The 19,615-nt window shown below is 39.4% G+C and overlaps 2 protein-coding genes across 3 annotated transcripts in view; one reads left to right on the top strand and one right to left on the bottom strand.

The window, feature by feature from the left end:
- Positions 1 to 288: 288 nt before the first annotated feature.
- On the bottom strand, positions 289 to 8,146 carry ERH (ERH mRNA splicing and mitosis factor). Of its 2 annotated transcripts, none has more exons than XM_065403235.1 (4): positions 8,078 to 8,146; positions 5,523 to 5,610; positions 3,669 to 3,789; positions 289 to 773 (listed from the first exon to the last, which is right to left on the bottom strand). In XM_065403235.1, exons 1-4 carry the CDS (start codon positions 8,144 to 8,146, stop codon positions 671 to 673), a joined length of 381 nt encoding a protein of 126 aa, XP_065259307.1. In that variant the 3' UTR covers positions 289 to 670. The 2 variants fall into 2 exon arrangements, with proteins under 2 accessions (XP_065259307.1, XP_065259308.1); XM_065403236.1 differs by lacking the exon at positions 8,078 to 8,146 and adding an exon at positions 7,947 to 8,071.
- Positions 8,147 to 8,735: 589 nt separating this feature from the next.
- Positions 8,736 to 19,615, top strand: part of SLC39A9 (solute carrier family 39 member 9) — a 31,128-nt gene continuing 20,248 nt past the window's right edge. The window contains exons 1-2 of the mRNA XM_065403068.1: positions 8,736 to 9,168; positions 17,581 to 17,689. Coding sequence (XP_065259140.1) covers positions 9,073 to 9,168; positions 17,581 to 17,689 — 205 coding nt within the window. The 5' untranslated portion in view covers positions 8,736 to 9,072. The remainder of the gene's footprint in view (positions 9,169 to 17,580; positions 17,690 to 19,615) is intronic.

The following is a 19,615-nucleotide window of genomic DNA, read 5'->3' as shown; positions in this document are numbered from 1 at the left end:
CCGTAAGTGGAAAGATTTTCACCAGCAATAAGTATAAATCCCGGGCTCTCACTCAAAGCCATAAGCACTCAGTCCAAGAGACACATCAGCTTTGTTTACCGACCTTGTTGTTTTGCAGCACTTAGGAAAAAGTTTGCTCATATGAAGCTATACACTATGCAACAGAAAATCTTTCATAGTTCAGTCCACGTACGCTTTCCAATCCCTGTTATACAGCACACTGACCAGTAGATTTAAATTACTCTAAAGTGCTTTAGGAGTCGGATAAGAAGTCCAGCACACACATGATTTAACTAAAGAGTATTCATTTTATTTTCCACTAAGTCTTTTGTCTCAATGACATAACTAATAATTGGATATCCCGCGGAAGGGCACATACAGTGAATCTGGCAAAGCATATGAACAGCCCTAGGGGGTTGAACAAAAGTAGGATTGTTAGCTAACCAGAGAGAAACAAAGTTAAATCCCTGCCAAAGAAGTTACATTTTCTTCTTCATTTACACTAAAAAGAGGGTTTCAAACTGAACAAAATCCTTGCGTCGCTAACAATACATTCAGTCCTGACTAGAATTTAACAAGATGACAACAGGATGACTATAATACAAAACTTCTACTACTGTACACACCTGTTGTCCAAGCCCTCCCCAAACCCCATAATGAGGCTGCCCCATTATTTGCTTGCTTGCTGAGCCTGCCTGCGGAGGAGGACGTAGATCTTCTCCTTTATCCAGTCTTTATTGTAGGGTTGGTATGTCTGAGTGTCAGCACGGTAACTAGGGAAAGAAAAAAACCAAACGGTTAATGTAACATTGCTTTGTCCTTCAGTTTTACATTTCAGAAGAGGCTTAACAACTGTTTGTAAAGCTCACCAAGTGTGTCAGATAGCAAAGTAATTATCCATGTTTTACAGACAGATATAGCTGAAGCCTGATCATGCTTCCATTTGACTGAGTGGAAATTTTACCTAAAGTGACCTTGATCAAGTTACACAGTAAATCAGTGGAAAAGCGTGGAACAGAACCCAGATGTTTCAAGCACCAGTAACTACTAGGTCACATTCTCTCTCTCTCTCTTTTACATTAAAATTCAGGAAAATGATTTTCCTCCATCTACAGAAAGTGGAAAGTGAACAGAGAAAGCCTTTAAAAAGGGTTTTAAAGCGCCTCAGAATTTGAAAATTTTACACAAGTCGTGAAACATTTTTTAAAAATTGAAATGCTGGTCCTCCTTGAATTTAAGAAACAGCAGGCAAGGTATTAATTTTCAAATATTTAAATAAGTGAGAAATTTGGAATTTAAGACCACAGATTTTCTACTTGTGCTTAGGATCTTTAAAGAAGTTTTTTAAAAAACAAAGATCTTCCAGTCACGTGAGGCTTTATAGCGCTCTTAAGTGTTCTCTTCATTCTCCCTAACAAAAGATCAAAGCCAAAAGAATAAGGAAGCAGCTTCAGCCAGCAACCCATTCACATATCAACTGGCAGTGAGAGTCTACATCACACTCCCCCAAAGAGAAGGCTACGAATTAAGCTCTCACACATTCATTCTCTCTTTACAAGTCAGGGATTACAAATTTATTTGAGCTCATTTATTGTATAAAGTAACTCAGGACACTGTAGTTCATCACCAAGCTCTTGACAGACGCAGGAAACAATTATATTAAAACACTGCTTCCACTTCTGCCAGTCTTACCTACTTATAGCAAAAGCAACTCAACAAGCTGATACATCAAGTTAGCTATTTGTGTAGATGTAGTACTAAGATTTGTCCCCTCATGCCCAGTTTTAATTCTTAAATCTGGCATGTGCCTTTTGAAATATACAGTGCCTGACCTGGATAATTGTGGTGTAACAGGATTAACAGAACATCTTTGAACACAATCCTTTCTACCCATATGACAAGGACAAGAAAGGGATCATTAGCATTAAGCCTTGGATGGGCCAAAAATTAAGATCTGTAATGCCATTTGATTCAGTCCAAGATACTTTTTTATTAATTCTCAGAGAGCACTAAATGTATCTTTAAGAATCAGTAACTAAAGCTGCATTGAAAGATCAGATATCGAGCCGCATAGGGATTTGTGCAGCCACAAACTGTGCATAGTACATTACATGCTAAGTATGCCATCTGGTGGGAAACTACAAGCTAAAACAGAATTTGGCTCAAACACACTTTGGCTTTACTAGGTTTGACTAGGCTCCTGATTAAAAAACGTAATATTGTATTAGAAAACAGAGGCTCCTTTTTAAAAACAAGGATCCTATCATTAATCTGTCAGAGGGGAAAACAAAACATAGCATGATTGGTCAACCCTGCACCACCCAAATACTGCTGTAGCTGGGGATCAAGCATGGCAGGGGGAGAACTCAAGGACAAGATAAAACTTCAGAAACTAGTATTAAGTGATCTTTTCATCCTTCTCATCAATGACTTTGGCTAATGAATCTGAAGGGGTAAGGAATCCCCTGCAGGCTCTTTTCTGACTTCTCAAAATAATACATCGCAAAAACAAGTAATTGTATGAGAGAGGTAGTCACTTATTAAAAATAGCTTCACTGCTGCTGGATCAAGTTTTATAGAAGACTTACAGACCTGCACACAGGTGCAACTTCCTACAGCAGTCATCCAGTACTTTGACAACTCTTTTACAGTTAACTTCTACTCTGATTATGAAGAGCAGTTGTGCCCATGTCAGCTGAATAAACAGAAAAAGATTGTATAACTGAATATTAGACTTCTTGTCTTATTTCTATAAAAATTTAAGGATGCAAGTCAAAAATTAGCTGAATATTTATGGTATGAAGACCAGTTGTGAATTGCTAGAAGTGCTGAGATTTAAATTGTATTTTCCAGAGCAGAACAGTAGGGGAAATGGGTCTAGTCACCTATTCAGGTGTAGGAAAGCATGCAGAACTTCCAATGCCATCTTGAGCTGCCCTCATCTTTTATATACAGATGAGAACCCTGGAGACTACAGGAGAGATTTTCTAGGTGACTTAAGAGCACAACTGTTACTAAGAGTCAATGGGACTTGTGCTCCTAAGTCCCTTAGGTGATTTTTTTTTTTTTTGTTAAATCCCACCCTGCATTTCTAACATGCAATGTTCTGTCTTGATCCATATGAACTGACTACAGCGTATTCCACTTTAGGAAAGTTAGGTGCAGCCTGTAGGCTCCCTAGCATGTTGCCAATATGGTCCTCAGTGGAGTAAGATTTGTGTTTGGGTACAAATACCTAAACTGTTATAAACATTATTGTGAATAAGATCTGAAATGGAACTGTCAACTTCAAAGCTATGTGTACTTACTCTCAAACAAATGTTATATCCCAATGCAACTCTTGCTAAGGGTGATATGGAAAGTCAGTCTGTTTTATGGAACATCGTTGCCTCACCAACACAGCTCGTTATACCACACAGAACATAAAGGGCATTTTAAACAGAAATAACACACATTTCTCATCAGCAACTGATAGGTACGGGGGAGAATGGACAATACTACAATACTGTAAAGTATTACATCACTGATTTTGTACATAAGCTTGTAAGTAATTCCTTGTAACCTTTAAAACACCTGTTTTCCCAAAATGGGAGGGAAGCCATCCCTTCATTCGCAAAATAGGATGGGTGTTTGAAGTACTACCTTCCATACAGCAGAACAGTACTTACACAAGACAGCTGAGGTCTGCCAGGTCATCAATAAAATCAAACAACTGGCTGATGTCATACGTAATGGATGGGCTGTTGGGATTCATTCTCTTCAGATGTTCTTCATACATTTTACAAACTCCTGCAGAGAGATAAGAACTTTCAGTACCATCAATAATGGCATTAAAAGGCTATTGGTTTCAGTTTGCCATAAGTTCCTTCTGGTATTAAAGTTACAGGCAACAGTAAAGTTTATAGCAGCACATTTGGAATGGGAACATGCAGATGCTATAGAATTGTTTTAATCAACAATACCACTCAGCTTTAATATTTTATTTCAATTTTACAATGTTGATTAGTTCTCATAATTGTTTGTATAGCACCCAGAACACATTGATGTGGGAAATGGGTCACTATTATTTACACCTTTTTAAGGTATCACACTTAAGGAAGCACTGTCAAATAGTTCAAGACCATGACTTATGAAGTAGTGAGAACAGTCTTCTGGATTTTAAATCTACACTTGGTTCAAGGCATAATTTTACAAAAATGTACAATATACTTATTTTTTTACTGAGTATATAGGGCAAAAGTTTAGAATTATCTCATTGCTGGTTCTAAACCAGCAGTTAAGTTGACAAATCCTAGCAACAGAGCTGTACGCGTGCCTGCTGTGCAACAGGATCAGACATCAAGCAAGGAAGTATATATTCTCAAATGGAGCAATGGACTTTCATGCATTACAACAGGCAGAAAGTCACTCTTTTCCAAATGTAAAGAGATCAGATTACAGCAGGGATGAAAATGTGATTATTGCACTTTCATAAAAACCCACATGAGTTAAATATTTTATAAGTTAATTTAAGATTCCTCTAAGCAGCAAATCAACATTTCCCATCTTGGAAGAAAAAGTCTTTCAGAATTTTTTTTGGTGAGTAAAGAATTGTCTAGCTGCAGAAAACTTTAATGCAGTTGGTACAATAAGATATTCTTGATGTTAGAGAGTATAAGAACTAACGTGATATACCACATTTTTTAAATGTTAACCCACAATCAGATCTTCTTTGCATTGTGCTAAAGTGTAATGCTAAATTAAACACCCAAATTGCTTCATGTGTGGTTATGGAGTCTGAACAGTGAGGGTCTATGTCTCTCAGAACCTGGTCCTGAAGTGCTGAACACTCATTCTATTGACTTGAATGAGAGATGAATGTGCTTAGCACCTCTCATGATGAGGCCACCAGTGAATCCATATAAAATCAGGCCAATTTACAAATGAAAACATTTTTTTCCATCTAGCCTGCAAACTAGTGTGTGTCTGAAAGTCAAACTGGTTTCTTTCTGGCTCACACATTCCTAGTAGCAGAGTTTGCAATTAGTATTTATCCAGTTGATTATGTGCAGAACAATGGGATATAGATTACCGCTCATATATGAGCTGAGGGGTGAAAACATTATCTACTATTTGCTTTGGAGGGATAACAAATTAGTAGTTAGAAAATTGGGATCTGATCCTGCAATGAGATGCACACAGGCAGACCACTTGCACAGTGCACCTCTCATTGCAGTTTCAGGGCCTTAGTCAGTAAAGTCAGAATAGGACTCTGAATAAATACAGGAAGAAGATTTGTGAAGTAATGAGGAGTCTTTTGGAAATAACTCTTTCGCCCCATGTGAACTTGAGTCTTGCAGCAAACTGTTACACCAATAGGGCACTTTTGGGTAAGTTATTTTTATACCTTTTCAATTTAAGGAAATGTGTTGAGAATGGATTCTCTCAGCAGGTGAAAGTCTGGAAAAAATAATCAAACTAAACTGCCCTTAACAAGAAGAGATCGTCTAAAGCATCTTCATCCCAGAGGCAACAATACTTACCCTCCATGCACTCATTCACCGATTCATAGTCAGCATATGTTCTCCCTTCTGGCCTCTTGGTAGGCTGAACAAGCAAAATTGTGTGAGACTGCACAAAAATAAGACAGGGACTTAGACTTAGAAATACACATTAAAACCCATGAAGACTAAACTGAAGTTTAGAAGACCAACCCATGAGAGACAAATTCAGCTGTATTTCTAGTAATCAGATCTTATATACTTGTAACATATAAATCTTACTGTCTAAAGGAGAATCAGAGTAACAGGCTTAAAATGGCTTTGCATTTCTCTCTTAAAAAAATCCTATGAGGCCTGTAGTACAGAAAACAAATGTCCCATTATACCATGAATTAGAAACTGAAAAGAGGGCTGCCTTGTGGCACTGTTTTGGCCAGCAATTTTTTCTTCCAATCAAAGTTACATTAATCCTGAGACATATCAATGCACATGTGTTTTTCTCTTGAATAACAATCTTGTATTATTTCACACTCAAAAACATTGACTGCATTCAAGAAATAGTATGCAAGGCCCAGGCTCTTCCCTTGTAAATACAACACCAGCATAACAAAAGAAATGAGAACTAAAAAAAAAAAAAAACTACTATATTGGAGATTATATTGATTTGCTTATTCCATTGTAAATGCTGGCCGTTATTGGTTTTAATACCCTACATGATGGAAAACCAGGGTGGAATCAAACTTTCATTTCACTAACATTGCAACTCTCACCTCAAGGTGAAAAGCCAGTACACGAAACTGGAGACTGAGTATTCACTATCAGTTACAAGTGAACACAAAGTTCCACAATTATAGTCTGCAGTTAGCTATTCAAGGATGGATGTATTTTAATTTCTAGGACTTTCTAGCTCCTGGCACCTTTCTCCAAAGCACCGGATACTGTCAGCTTTCAGACACGGTATTGGACAAGATAGAACTTTCATCTGATCTGTTATAGCAAGTACAACTATGTTCTTGTCAGGTCTTTTAAAAATGGCTTTAATTACCACCTATGGATATTACCATGCAAAACATGTTTAACGAAGTGCAGAAAGCCAAAGTACTAAGGCTCAGACCTCAGCATCTACTCAGTACCCATGCAGAAAGACTTCTACCAACTGCATATTAGCTCTCAGCAACATGACTAAGATGCTGCACCCATAGTAAACAGTGGACATCGGGGAGCTGGGGATGGAAAAAGGGCAGGGCCTGGGCACCGATATAAGTACAATCAAGTGAATGCAGGTGGTATGTAGCAGATATTTTTAGGATTTTAAGTTACTCCTACTGCCAGCCAGAAGTAGTGGTTTGCTTGAATTGACTCAAGAACTTCACTTAAAAGAATGTCATAGTAGCATTAGCCCTTACAGAAGTGCTTCAACTATTTCCTCTTCACAGGCAGCTGTTAACCAGCTATCAAAGCATTGATATCAGTAGGCTTCCTTCAGTGTAGTTCAGTTTCGCATGAAAGTAACAAAGCACTAGGATTATCATCTCTTTTTGCATTTCACTCAGTTTAACCAGTGAAGCCATATATATCAATTTCACTTTCATTTCCTAACATATAAAGAGGGCTCTGGATTCCAAGTGCTACAAGGAAACATTTCCATAAAAAAACCCACACCTGTTTAATGGCATTATGTTCCACAAATTCAAGGAAGCAGCTCTTTGAATAAGAGATTAAAAAGTGACCTGTAGAGGATTTTCTAAAAGTTGGACTTGACTCCCCACCCCACGCGTGTGATGTATACAGGCCTTTCACTCCCTTTGGGGATTTCATTTACACTAGTTCTTCCATCATGACAGACTTTTCCAGCCTAAACAGACCTAGAATTTCTGGTGTAGAAACAAGCTGAAAACGCATCGCGAAGAAACCCGCCTAGGCCCCACGTGTGCAGCAGAGAGAACCAGACAAAGCCACAAGCCCAGTCACTGAGCGTGCAGCCCGGTCACCCCTAAGGCTAAACCCCCTGCCCCAGTGGCAGCTGCCAGGGCAGACACGTGCTGTGGGAAAGGAATCTACCCGCGTGGATAAGCACGGGCCCCGCACGGGCCTTCGCCCCTCCCTGCGCAAGGCGCAGCCGAGGACTGGAGATGCCCGTTGGGGAATCAGGGCCCCTCCTCCACCGCGGATGGGAAAAAACCGCAGCCCTCGGGGCCCGCGCGAGGGTCCCCCGTGATCCTGCCCCGCGCGAGCCAGACTCGTCCCCGCCCCTCTCCCCGCGGAGCTCGTGCGGTAGGCAAGGGGCGGGGTCTGTATCCCGCTCGGTCCCCAGCCCTGGAGAGGGGGGCGGGAGGAGACACGCGGCTGGGGACTCCGCCAGGCCGCAGCGCTACGTCACCCTCAGCAGACTCATTCCCGCCGCCACTATGGCGCGGCCCGACCGACCCGGTTCCTCCCCGCACGCCGGGAACTCCCCCTCCTCACCATGGCGACTCGTTCTCCACAGCCCCGCTGACTGTGACGGTCCCGAACTAACAGTTCCCAACGGTCACCCGCAATCCCCCGCGCTAACCGGAAACACTCCACCAACCGCCAACCAGCCCCTAGCTCCCTACCATAGACATCACGGAACCCGACCAGAGCGCCGCCAGTGCTATAGAGAAACTCTCGCGAGAAAACCACATGGCAAAGCGTTCGCCGGCGTTGCGTAGGCTGGGAGGGGCATAATGGCGCCGTTCTTTGAGACTTTAGCAGTCATCTTTGATAGGGGCACCGTATCCTATCAGCGTCTTTGTGCCTCTTGCCCCTTCCAAGATGGCCTCTTAGTGATTATTTGTCCGCCATCTTGGAATCGGGCGGGAAGTGGCGACAGAAAGTGAGTCACGTGAGAAAGACGCTGCGTCCCGCCCCAGCCCCCAGGGGAGGCTCAGGCCGCTAACCCGGAAGCTGCTCTCGGGAAGGGGAAGTGTCTGACTGCGGAGCTGCCACTTGGCCTCCATGGCAGCCGCGGGGGATGCCGGGCGCAAAGGGGAGCCTGAAGCCTGAGCTCCTCGCTGAACCGCTCCCCTCCTAGTCCGCCGAGACCAGGGGCCAGCAGGGGAAGGCGAAGGCGCTGCCGGCGTCTCCCTGGGGCTGGTAGGAAGGGCCAGGCTCCCTCCAGGGAGCTGCTGACTGGCCCTGTGTCTCGGGGCGAGTGGCCTTTCTGTTGCACCTGGGGCTGGTATCGTCTGTGAGCGGGGTGGGCCCTTCTCTCACCCGGGCGGAAAGGTGCTCCCTGCCCCCAGGCTGTGGGAGAGAAAGGGCCTTTCCGCTCCCCCGGGGGTGGCTTAATCCCCTGTGGCCCTTGACAGGGGAGGCGGCGAGAGGGAGAGAATCGTGGTATCTCAGTTGCTGTTGACAGATCCAGGGATCAGGACCAGGAAAGTGGGGTGTCTCTCTCACACGTAGCTCTTGGGGGAGGGTGGGAGTTTGTGGCACCACTGGGGAAGAGACGCCTCTGACCTTCATGATTCTGCTGGAGCCGCAACACCTGCACAAGTTGAAAAACTACATGCAGTAAAAGCTGGAAAAGTTGAATTTCACTTTAAGCGAGTGGACAAAAAGCAACAACATGGATGATTTCATCTCCATCAGTCTGCTGTCTCTGGCTATGCTGGTTGGCTGTTATGTGGCGGGGATTATCCCCTTGGCAGTTAATTTTTCAGAGGTAAGCAGGTTCCACCAGACTGTCCATCCCTTGTCATGCAAGAATTTTGTGAATGAGAGAGACAGACACCTATCAAATCGTCTAGCTCGTCCCCTTGGGACTACTGCTGTCTAGTTACCAGTGACAGTTTAAATTAGGGAGCTTTCAAAAGAAACATTGAGTGAAATATTAAATTTTATTCAACAGCACAGAATCTGTAATGAGTGTAAAATGTATTTTAAAGTTGCTTTAAAATGAATCCTACAATTAATTCGGAACTGCAGATCCTCTCATTGCCGAAGTAGAACAAAGACTCTGCATCAGTAGGAAGGCGGTGGCAGAAGCTTAATGTTTCTTTTTCAGAATGGTTTTAGATTATAAACTCTTGAAGGCAGTGACTGGTTTTTACTATATGTCTGCACAGTGTCTGGGTTGAGGCGTCTAAAAACAATACAAATAATAAGAAAAATTATCTACAAAACTCAATGTTTCCCTCTTTAATTTTCCACAATAATATTCCAAAACCACCATCATGGTTGCTTTCCCTGTGCCCAAAGAAAATTGGGTGTGACTCCTAGAGCTCACAAAAATCTTCTAAGCATTATGTAATCTATTTGGATACTTATATGGTCCACATCACTGTAGTATTTGAGGGAGATGGGGTGACTTAATAACCCACTGTTCTCTCACCTCTTACGAGCTGAGCCTCATATCTTCACAGTTCCGCACTGTTCAACAGTGACGCTACCTCTCCCAGTCCCCCAAATAGTTGTTTTTATATTGGGGTAGCACCCAGAACCCCCAGTTAGGACTGGGGCCCCATTGTGTTAAGTGTTTTACAAACAGTAAAAGTTCCTGCCACAAAGAGTTTACAATATAAGTATAATATAGTGTTAGGAGTCTTATCCTTGATTAGGCACATTAAGGACACAATGTTGATGTGGGGGTGTACATGAATGAAGACTGTCATAGAGACATAAAGATGAAGGAGTATCTTCTGGAGGAGGGGGAGAAACTTATTTTATTAAATAAAACACACTTTAGGCCCTAACAGATTTCTTCCTGTAATTAAATATTTAATGCTTGGCTCCTAGTTCCCTTTTTGCTTTAGATATGTATATCAGTGACATTACACTTTTTTGTTTGTGATTGTAATAATGGAATCAGTAAATGAAAAGGGGAGTTTAGAATGAATGTGATATTGAAAGTTTGTTGAGAAAATGTCTCAATGGGAATTATGGCCATCTCATAGTCTCATTAGCAAGATTGCATCTTATGCATTAGCAATAATGGTTTAACTAGTAAACCCTTTTCCAATTTTTCTTGCTTTGCTTGTTACAAGAACTTGGCGTTTCTGGAATATGCACTAACCTGGTGTGCAAAAATAGTGAGTTTATTTACCTTTGTTCAAGGTTTAATTCCAAATTGTAATCCTAGGGTTCTAAACTAGATTAGTTTAGGAGTGAAATTACCTTTGCTTAGAATGTTGTGAGATCTGGGTGCAGACAGTCTCAAAAGAAGGTTCCAAAGTCTGTATAACTACGGAGTTTGAATGAAGCAGTTTGTTTCAGGGATGACTTAGTGAATTGTTTTCCTAACTGAAAATCTGTTTACCTAATTAATTTTCAAATAAGGACAAGTCAATTTAGACCCAAGTTCTTTTTAACTTGGCTGACATGAAGAGACCCTTGTGACTGTGCAAGAAAACAGTGTGGATTTTATGGTTCTCTTGTTCTATGCAGGTTTTGGACTGGTGTATTTCATATTGGATTATATTAGGGTTTAACGCTCAAACAGTTCTTTCTGTACAGTATCTGATATTGGCTCCCATCACCATAGTGTCTAAGCACAGTTAAATCAACGTAATCTTGTTAAAAATTTTAACCATGTAGAAAACACTTTAATTGTCATAATATTAATCCTAAGGCTTGTCTATATGTAAAGTCGCACCAGTTTATCTTAAGGTGTGTTTAAAAAAAACTGATTTAGGTGAAACTCATGCAAAAGGCTGTGTGGACATTATTTCATTTTACACCCATCTTATTTCAGTTTAGTTTAAGTCAATTAGGCCATGTCTCAGCTACTGGTGCTATAGCTCTCCCACTGTAGCACCATACTGGACCCTTGCTACAGCAATGGAAAGGTTTTTTCTGTTGTTGTAGGTAATCCACTGCCCGCAGTGGTGGTAGGTAGGTCCACAGAAGCAGTCTGCTGTCGAACTAGCCGTGCATCCACACAAGGGCTTGGGTTAGCATAGCTATGTCATTATCCCCCGAGGGAGCGACGTAACCATCTATGCCTATCAGAATTTTAAGTGTAGACTAGGCCTCAGAAACATGTTTAAGCTAAATTATATAAGTCACTCTTAAAATGTGTGTCCACACAGAGGTTTCCATTAGTTTATCTAAACCAGTGTAAATTAGTGTGTGTAGATAAGCCCCTAATGTGGCTAATCTAATGATTCTGATTGAAGCATGTTTGTGTTGTGAGGTGTCACTATAATTACATTATTAATTTTCATGAAATTACTTGTTCTCTGTTATTTTTTTTCACTTTGACCTCTGACTAGCTGATGAGTATATTTTAAACAAATAAGTTAATAGTTTCATCATAAACTAGCACTTGGCCTTGTTATATATCAAATTAGGATGATGGTGACTGCTTTTTCACTGCAGTTTGCTAATTGTTTAAGAAAAACTAAACTTTTGCAGCGACATCTTTGTAGTTGTGTAGAGAGTAGAATACCTTTTAATATTCCATTGAAATTTTTATTTAATCCTTCTAATCAGACTTTCAGATCAGTATAAATGCCATGGTAAATCTTAGAAGAAGTAGCATAAAACAGTTGGCGACATTCTGCATTTATGCATCTCCTGATCAAACAATTTTTTTTTTTTTTTTTTTAAATCAAGCTGACATAAATTGTGAACTGGTGATTTTGAGAGCTCAGTTGTTATCTTTGACTAATACAGCTCCATAATTCAAGCTTTCCTTTAAATAAACCCTTTTAATGATTTACATGACTTCTGTTTAAACCTACCTTGGGGATTGAATCCCTTCTGTAATGTGAAACGTTAGATGCTTGTAAAACAGGAATTTCACTACTTACTCCAGTTTTAATCCTTCAGTAGAGTTCATATTCATTTTTTTAATATGAAAAGTTTAAGCCCTGGCAAGGTTTTAGGTTTTTTTTATATGGGTCCATCAATAGTAATTTTCACTTGTTCCATTTTTTTAAAATCCAGTCAGTTTGTCTGATGGAATGTTGCTGGAGAGGGGCCTTTAAAGCACAGTTGTAGTCAGGAAAGTGTAGTAAGGACAACTTCTTGCTCAACACACAAGAACGGCCATATTGGTTTGGACCAATGGTCCATCTAGCCCACTAGCCTGTCTTCCGACAGTGGCTAATGCCAGGTGCTTCAGAGGGAATAAACAACAGGTAATCATCAAGTGATCCATCCCGTCCGTCGTCCACTCCCAGCTTATGACAAACAGAGGCTAGGGCTCACTCAGAACATACTGTTGCATCCCTACCATCCTGGCTAATAGCTATTGATGGATCTATGTTCCATTAATTTATCTAGTTCTTTTTTGAACCCTAATATTATTTTGGCCTTCACAATATCCTCTGGTAATGAGTTCCACAGGTTGACTGTGCACTGTGTGAGGAAGTACTTCCTTTTGTTTGTTTTAAACCTGTTGCCTATTGATTTCATTGGATGATCCCTGGTTCTTGTGTTACATGAAGGAGTAAATAACATTTCCTTATTCACTTTCTCCACACCAGTCAAGATTTTATAGACCTCTATATTCCCTCTTAGTCATCTCTTTTTCAAGCTGAAAAGTCACGGTCTTTTTAATCTCTCTTTATACGGAAGCTGTTCCATACCCCTAATCATTTTTGTTGCCCTTCTCTGTACTTTTTCCATTTCTAATATATATTTTTTTGAGATGGGGCAATCAGGTCTGCACAAAGTATTAAAGATATGGGGCTTACCATGGATGTATATAGAGCAGGGGTCGGCAACCTTTCAGAGGTGGTGTGCCGAGTCTTCATTTATTCACTCTAATTTAGGGTTTCGCATGCCAGTAATACATTTTAATGTTTTTAGAAGGTCTCTTTCTATAAGTCTATAATATATAACTAAACTTTTGTTGTATGTAAAGTAAATAAGGTTTTTAAAATGTTTAAGAAGCTTCATTTAAAATTAAATTAAAATGCAAGCCCCCCGGACTGGTGGCCAGGACCCGGGCAGTGTGAGTGCCACTGAAAATCAGCTCGCGTGCTGCCTTTGGCACGCGTGCCATAGGTTGCCTACCCCTGATATAGAGGCATTATGATATTTACTGTCTTATTAACTATCCCTTTCCTAATGGTTCCTAACATTGTTAGCTTTTTTGGCTGCTGCTGCACTCCCTATATATCTGAGTTACATACATTTGTTTTTGTTACTGTTACCACTGCTATTCAGAACCAGTATCATCTATGGGTGAACAAACTATATTGCATATTGGTTTATTCACCAGCAACAGTCCTACAACCTAGGTGACATCTTCATCTCCATCGTCTCTAAACCTGCACATGTAGGCAGTGTTCAAATCCTGACTTATCTCCCTCTATAAAATCTCTAAAATCCTACCCTTTTCTCTCTGCCCATGCTGCTAAAACTTCCATCCAAGCCCTATTCATCTACTGCCTTGGCTATAGAAACCACCCTCTCTCTGGCTTTCCTTATACCCACTTTGCTCCCCTCAGCGCCATTTAAAATGTAGCTACTAATCTTCCTGGGTCATCATTCTGTTCATGTGGCTCCCTTCTCTGAAATCACCCACTGATTTCCCTCTTCGCTGCCCATCAAATATTGACTTCAGATTCTTAGTCTTACCCTTCACAATTTAACACCTCCTAATTTATCCTCTCTTGATTTGTATGGTGTCCGGTTGACTGTCAATGTCAGCTTTGGTTATCCATTTGTCCACTTCTCCCATGAAGACTTTTGGGCTTTTTTTTTAATATGCTGCCACTCATGCATGGAATACATTCTGAATTAGTTCATAAAGACACTACTCTGTCCTCATTCAAATATGTCCTCAGGACTTCTCTTTAGCACAGTGTCTGGGGAAGCTGCTAGCGAAGTTGTTGATAAGCTAGGTAGATGGCCAGAAGGTGCCTCTGAGATGTCTTTCTTTTCTTTTCTTTTTTTTAATATAACTATCAGCCATTTAGCCGTGCCTGTGTCTGGGCTATATAATAACTATTTCCCTCGTCTACCTTCCCCATTCTTTCTATTTGCCTCACTTGTTGCCCTTCTCGTCATTTAGATTGGAAGTTTTTTGGTGTTAGGACCATTTTTTACTCTTTGTACTGTGGTTAGCACAAGGTGTGAAACTCATTTGGAGATGAGGAGGGCAAATCCCCTTACACAGCTATGATCAATGGGCAGAGAGAAATGCTGGGCTACATATTCCTAATAATTCACAGCACAATGCCCACCCTTGTCCATGGGAGGTTTGCACAGAGTTCAAAGGGAGCATGTGGCCTTCATGTAGTAATTAAACAAATGATTATTTTTATTAGCTGTTTAGTGCCTTGTTGTTACATTCATCACACATTGGTGCTCCCTTTTAGGCCCGCTGCTATTCCTGAGCTTCGGTTGTTTCCTTCCTTATCCTCCATCCTCTCTTTCTCTCCCTCTTCCTTGTTTTTGAGAGTCTTCTCTGTTCTTTCCTCTGCATTTCCTTGCCTATAGCAACCTCCAGTTGCCTCCACCATGGCTTTCAATCCCAGCTCCTTCCCCAATCCATCTATTAAAATGATCAGCAATTAATAGTTAATGTTGACACTCCAGATTAATAGAGAACAGAGGACTTTCCCCTACATTGTTGTTTCAAACTGTGGATTCAGGCAGATATCACTTTATCAGTTACACTCTGTTTATGTTTAGAAAGTTATCTCTGCAGCCATGAAGTCTAGAAATTTCCTTTGTTTTTTAAATGAAAGCTGAGTTTCTGCACAGTCTGGATATATCCTGCAGGCTTCATAAATACACCTTGCTGGCCAGGTGTTATTTGACACCCTGGTCTACTACAGTTGGGCTCCCGATCCTGATCAGGGATTCTAAGTGCTACTATAATTCAAAAAATAATTTACAAAGGGAATTTTTGACTCCGTTTCTATAATCTAGCCTCATTAAAGAGCAATGATCAACAAGTTGTACACTGTATTAATACTGCATTATTATTTATTGGTTTTAACATTGCAGAGTAGATTTTGGCTTCATAGGACAAACATTTGGATTTTTACAGTGGACGAAAATAAGGATTACCATTTGTAGGGGGACACCTCAAAATGGCCTTGTTTGAATGGCTCTGAAAGTATAAACCTGAATCTGTCAAAATTGGGCTGCTGGTGGGCATCCTTCAAAACTCATGTATGCTTAAACAGTATTCACCTCAGTGGATCTGGCAGCTGAGGTTCAGAGTAATCTTCACTGTCAAGTAAAATAGTCCTTTCTACTGCAGGTATTTCCCACTTCATTGATTCTTAGCTGCCCTTATTTATCGAAGAAGAGGACATCTTTCATTTTCATTTCCTGCTCAAAATTGTCTGAGTTAGAGATGCTGACAATACACATTCCTATTCCAACTGTTTATTATCCTTTAGGAATGTAAAGTTAAGAAATTCAGTTTCTGGAATGAAAACCTATATTGTAAAGTTTTGTGGATCATTTTTTCCCTTCTTTTTTATAATCTCTCTTTTTGTACTACTTTGGAATCTATCAGGCATTACATGAAAAACAGTGAACTTTTTCTAAATCAACCATAGAAATTAGAGAAGGGATAGTAACCTATTAATCTGTCACCACTATCTTGGGGGACTGTACTGTAGTCTAATAGACCTCACTTTTGGGAAGGGGGTGGGGGGGAATCCTAAATGATGATTGGCAAATTTTAACCCATTGTGTATTTCTGACAGGGTAGATTGATATCAATCACTGCTTCTAATCATGATTTAAATCAGCAAGCAGGAAATTTTGATTTAAATAATCGATTTTAATCTTGATTTGCATTTGTACTTTTTATGATTTTCCTAAAGAAAGGTTGATTCTCATTGATTGGTAAGCATTAAAACATGTTGGTTTGCAACTAAATATAACCTTCACACTAAATTTGGTCCTCTCTTTTGCTATACAGGAGGATACAGTATATCTCTGCATGCTTATTTAACCAATTACATAGCTTAGCATACATTTATTCAGATTTTTAATTTTTATATTTTTATTACATTAGAAAATAGTGAAAGTTACATTTCTTCTTTACTAGATGATTAATTTTGTACTTGTGATTTGTGTCAATCTGCATTTGGATGGAAATTGGAATTCAGTTAAAATGCACAAAACCAGCATTTTGATTTTGTTTTTATTAAATAAAACTACTGTAAATATGATGAATACATACAAAACATTTTGATAAACTTTTTTATTTAAAACAAACTGATTTGTTAAACTAAATTATCTGTAGTTAGTGAATTGAAATGATTATTTCTGGTCATCACATCCTTCAAGATTTTAGAACTAGTAGATCTCACCCTCTTGCATCTCATTTGTATTCACAAGTTCTCTTGCTTTTCAACTCCCAGTTATGTTCTTAACATTGAATGAATTAGCCATTGAACTGAGCTTTTAGTTTAATAAGCTGATATGATGAAAATACTCTCTCTGCACCTGCAGAAGAGGCTAGTTCTGTCAAAAGTTGGTTTAACACTTCAACAGACTGGTTCCAGGTGCTTAGCCAATGACTTCAACCAGTTCAGTGGTTTGACTTTCTTTAATACTTCAGCAGCAAACATACTTCTTGAATATTATTTTTTTTATTTAATCTAAATTATTTTAACAGATTATGGTAAAAATTAGGCCTTAATATCAGCTATCGTAATTTCAAATTTAATTTTAAATAGGTTTAGTTTTAAAGAGAAAAATGTATTTAAATAAAATAATCCAATTATATATTTTTTAAAAAGCATGGTCTTCTATCCACCCTACTTTGTAATTCAAAGTAACAAATCTTATCAAGCACTGAGTTGTTGAGCAGGACTGCATGAAGTAAGTTTACTCCAGCGTAAAGTAAGTAGTGTGTGTTAAATAGTGTTTGGCAGTGTGTGCAGAAAAAGCTCAGAAGTGAGTCTGTGGACGACAGATCTCACTTAACACTGGGTTAAAGTAATCTCTAAAACATTGCAAGGGAAACATGCATTGCATCCATCCTACTTTGATCTGTGGATCAGGAGCTGTAATTTCTCATGCTACTGGTCTTTTCAACACTCTTGAGCAAAAATATTGATTCCAAATGTTACAGTTTCTGGTTTTTGTTGGGGGATAGGAGAGTTTTTTGTTCATTACTAAAGAGTGTTACTTGTTTTATGCTTGCTTGCAGGAAAGGTTAAAGCTGGTGACAGTTCTGGGTGCTGGGCTCCTCTGCGGAACTGCCTTGGCGGTAATTGTGCCTGAAGGAGTACATGCACTTTATGAAGACATTTTGGAGGGTGAGGAAGAAAAAAAAAAAAGCCTGATATATGTCCTTGTGCAAGACAGTTGATAAACCAGAAAGGCACAAGAAGAGTATCTTACTCTGAGAATAATTAAAATTAATCTCTTGCTGAAACCTCAAACAATGGGAATTGCCTTTGAAAGAGATTTAATTTGTGTTTATAAGCTGCTGTTTTCTGTGGTTTAGTTCCCTTTTGGTTATTGCAATCACTATCAGTGGTGTTTTATAGAGCTCCGTATATTTTATCTTGCAAAAGAATCTCACTCCCTTGTAGCTGAAGAACTTTCTACGCTCAGTTGGCGTCAAACAATTTTACTAATTAGTTTAACAGGCCAAAATTGCCTGTTAAACTAATTAGCAAAATTGTTTGACGCCAACTGATTTTTTTTGTTAAGTGAAAGTACATGTCTTAGAGAGACATAGGTATAGGGTATACCTGAAGCCCAAAAGTCTTGGATAACTGTACCAATTATACCATCCCTTAGTTATATCAGGTAATGCCCATCATCTCTCATTCGAGTGCATTCTAATCCTCATTGGAGCTTCAGGTGCTTTTCCAATGGTACGACACAGGTTTTGAGTAGATTTAAGATCAGTAATTCAGTCAAAGGTGGGTGGCAGCAACGCACTGGGTCCTAATACAAAGAAATGTCAAGATGGGGGAGAGGGGACTCTAGAGGGCTTTTCAAACATGTTTGAAGTACTAGTACTGCTACTGCATATCAGTGGGTGGGAACCACTGCTATATGCCACTATAGTAAGTTTGGGTTTTTTTCTTTATATATCTGTGCTTTCCTTTTACATGCTTTGGAGGAGAATATATTTTTCATTTTTACTATTTGCACTTATTTAACCTACTTTATAGTCTGTCTCTGTGTATTTTAGGCTTGTCTAGTGTCTTTCATGTAATTTAAAATTATTCATATTTAAGAAACATAGTTTTATGTTATTGCAAGGTTCTATTTATTCATGTGTTCATAGACTTTCCAATCTGTATGTTTATTGTAGCATCTCACTATACTGCACTTCAGTTGAGGGTTTGTGATCCATTCCATTTAAATCTTTGTTATGATTAGCATAGCATCAGACAATGTTATTGGGAGCACTTATACTTTTCTCATTAAATTTTTGGTCGGTTTATTGCCCAGGCTTGACACCTTCAGTGAGATGATCTGACCCATTAAACTATCATGTAAATAAGAGGCATTTGAAAAATTCTGTCTCTTCCTATTTACACAGCAGTTCATGCCTATTATCCATCCATATTGAAGTAAAATACATAACTGGGAAACTTACAGTATGCATTAATGGTAGCTTAAACTAAATTTCTAACACGAAATACCCTGAACAAAGCCAATCTAGCTGTAAAGAAATTATTTAAGTAACATTGAGAGTTATTTTTTTCAGATAGTGATTTTGGCCCAGAATTTAGGTCCCTTCAGTATAACTCAAACTTTGATCCTTTGCCTACCTTTGTAGGGCAAGTCGAAGAGAACTAGAACTAATAAATCAAGGAAAAATGAGTTAATCCTAATATTACCGCATAAAATGTGTGTATTATATGTGAAGATAAAGTTGTAGAGAGCTGCACCCACTTACATAGACTCAGCCATGAAGGTTGTTTATAAAAGATAAAGGGTCCACTTACAAAATAAGACATTCAGAATTAAGCATAAGAATCTGATCTGACTTGTTTTCCTTCACTCATTGATGTCTAGCAGGCCTAAAATTTAATTGTTTTGCTTTTGTCCTCTATCTAAAACTTATTGAAGTGCTAGATTAAGAAATGGACTGTCTTCTCTTCTCTTCTTTATTCCAGTTGTCTGTTCATACCTAAGACTATTTTTAAAGAGACACAGTCACGTTATATTTGGCCCTAATGAAGCTTTTGTAAAAGCCTGAGAGGCTTACAGAACCAAAG

This window comes from Emys orbicularis, chromosome 4, assembly GCF_028017835.1.
Source record: "Emys orbicularis isolate rEmyOrb1 chromosome 4, rEmyOrb1.hap1, whole genome shotgun sequence".
NCBI lineage: Eukaryota > Metazoa > Chordata > Testudines > Emydidae > Emys > Emys orbicularis.
The sequence above is the reverse complement of the archived record's forward strand: the minus strand, read 5'-3'. Positions and strand labels throughout refer to the sequence as shown.

What these genes read in the sequence shown, in the direction of transcription:
- ERH (XM_065403235.1), bottom strand. Translation starts at nt 8,146, where the DNA reads ATGTGGTTTTCTCGCGAGAGTTTCTCTATAGCACTGGCGGCGCTCTGG. An exon ending in CGGGTTCCGTGATGTCTATG is followed by an intron (nt 5,611 to 8,077) that starts GTAGGGAGCTAG and finishes ATTTTTGTGCAG; the next exon opens with TCTCACACAATTTTGCTTGT. An exon ending in GGTGAATGAGTGCATGGAGG is followed by an intron (nt 3,790 to 5,522) that starts GTAAGTATTGTT and finishes ATCTCTCTGCAG; the next exon opens with GAGTTTGTAAAATGTATGAA.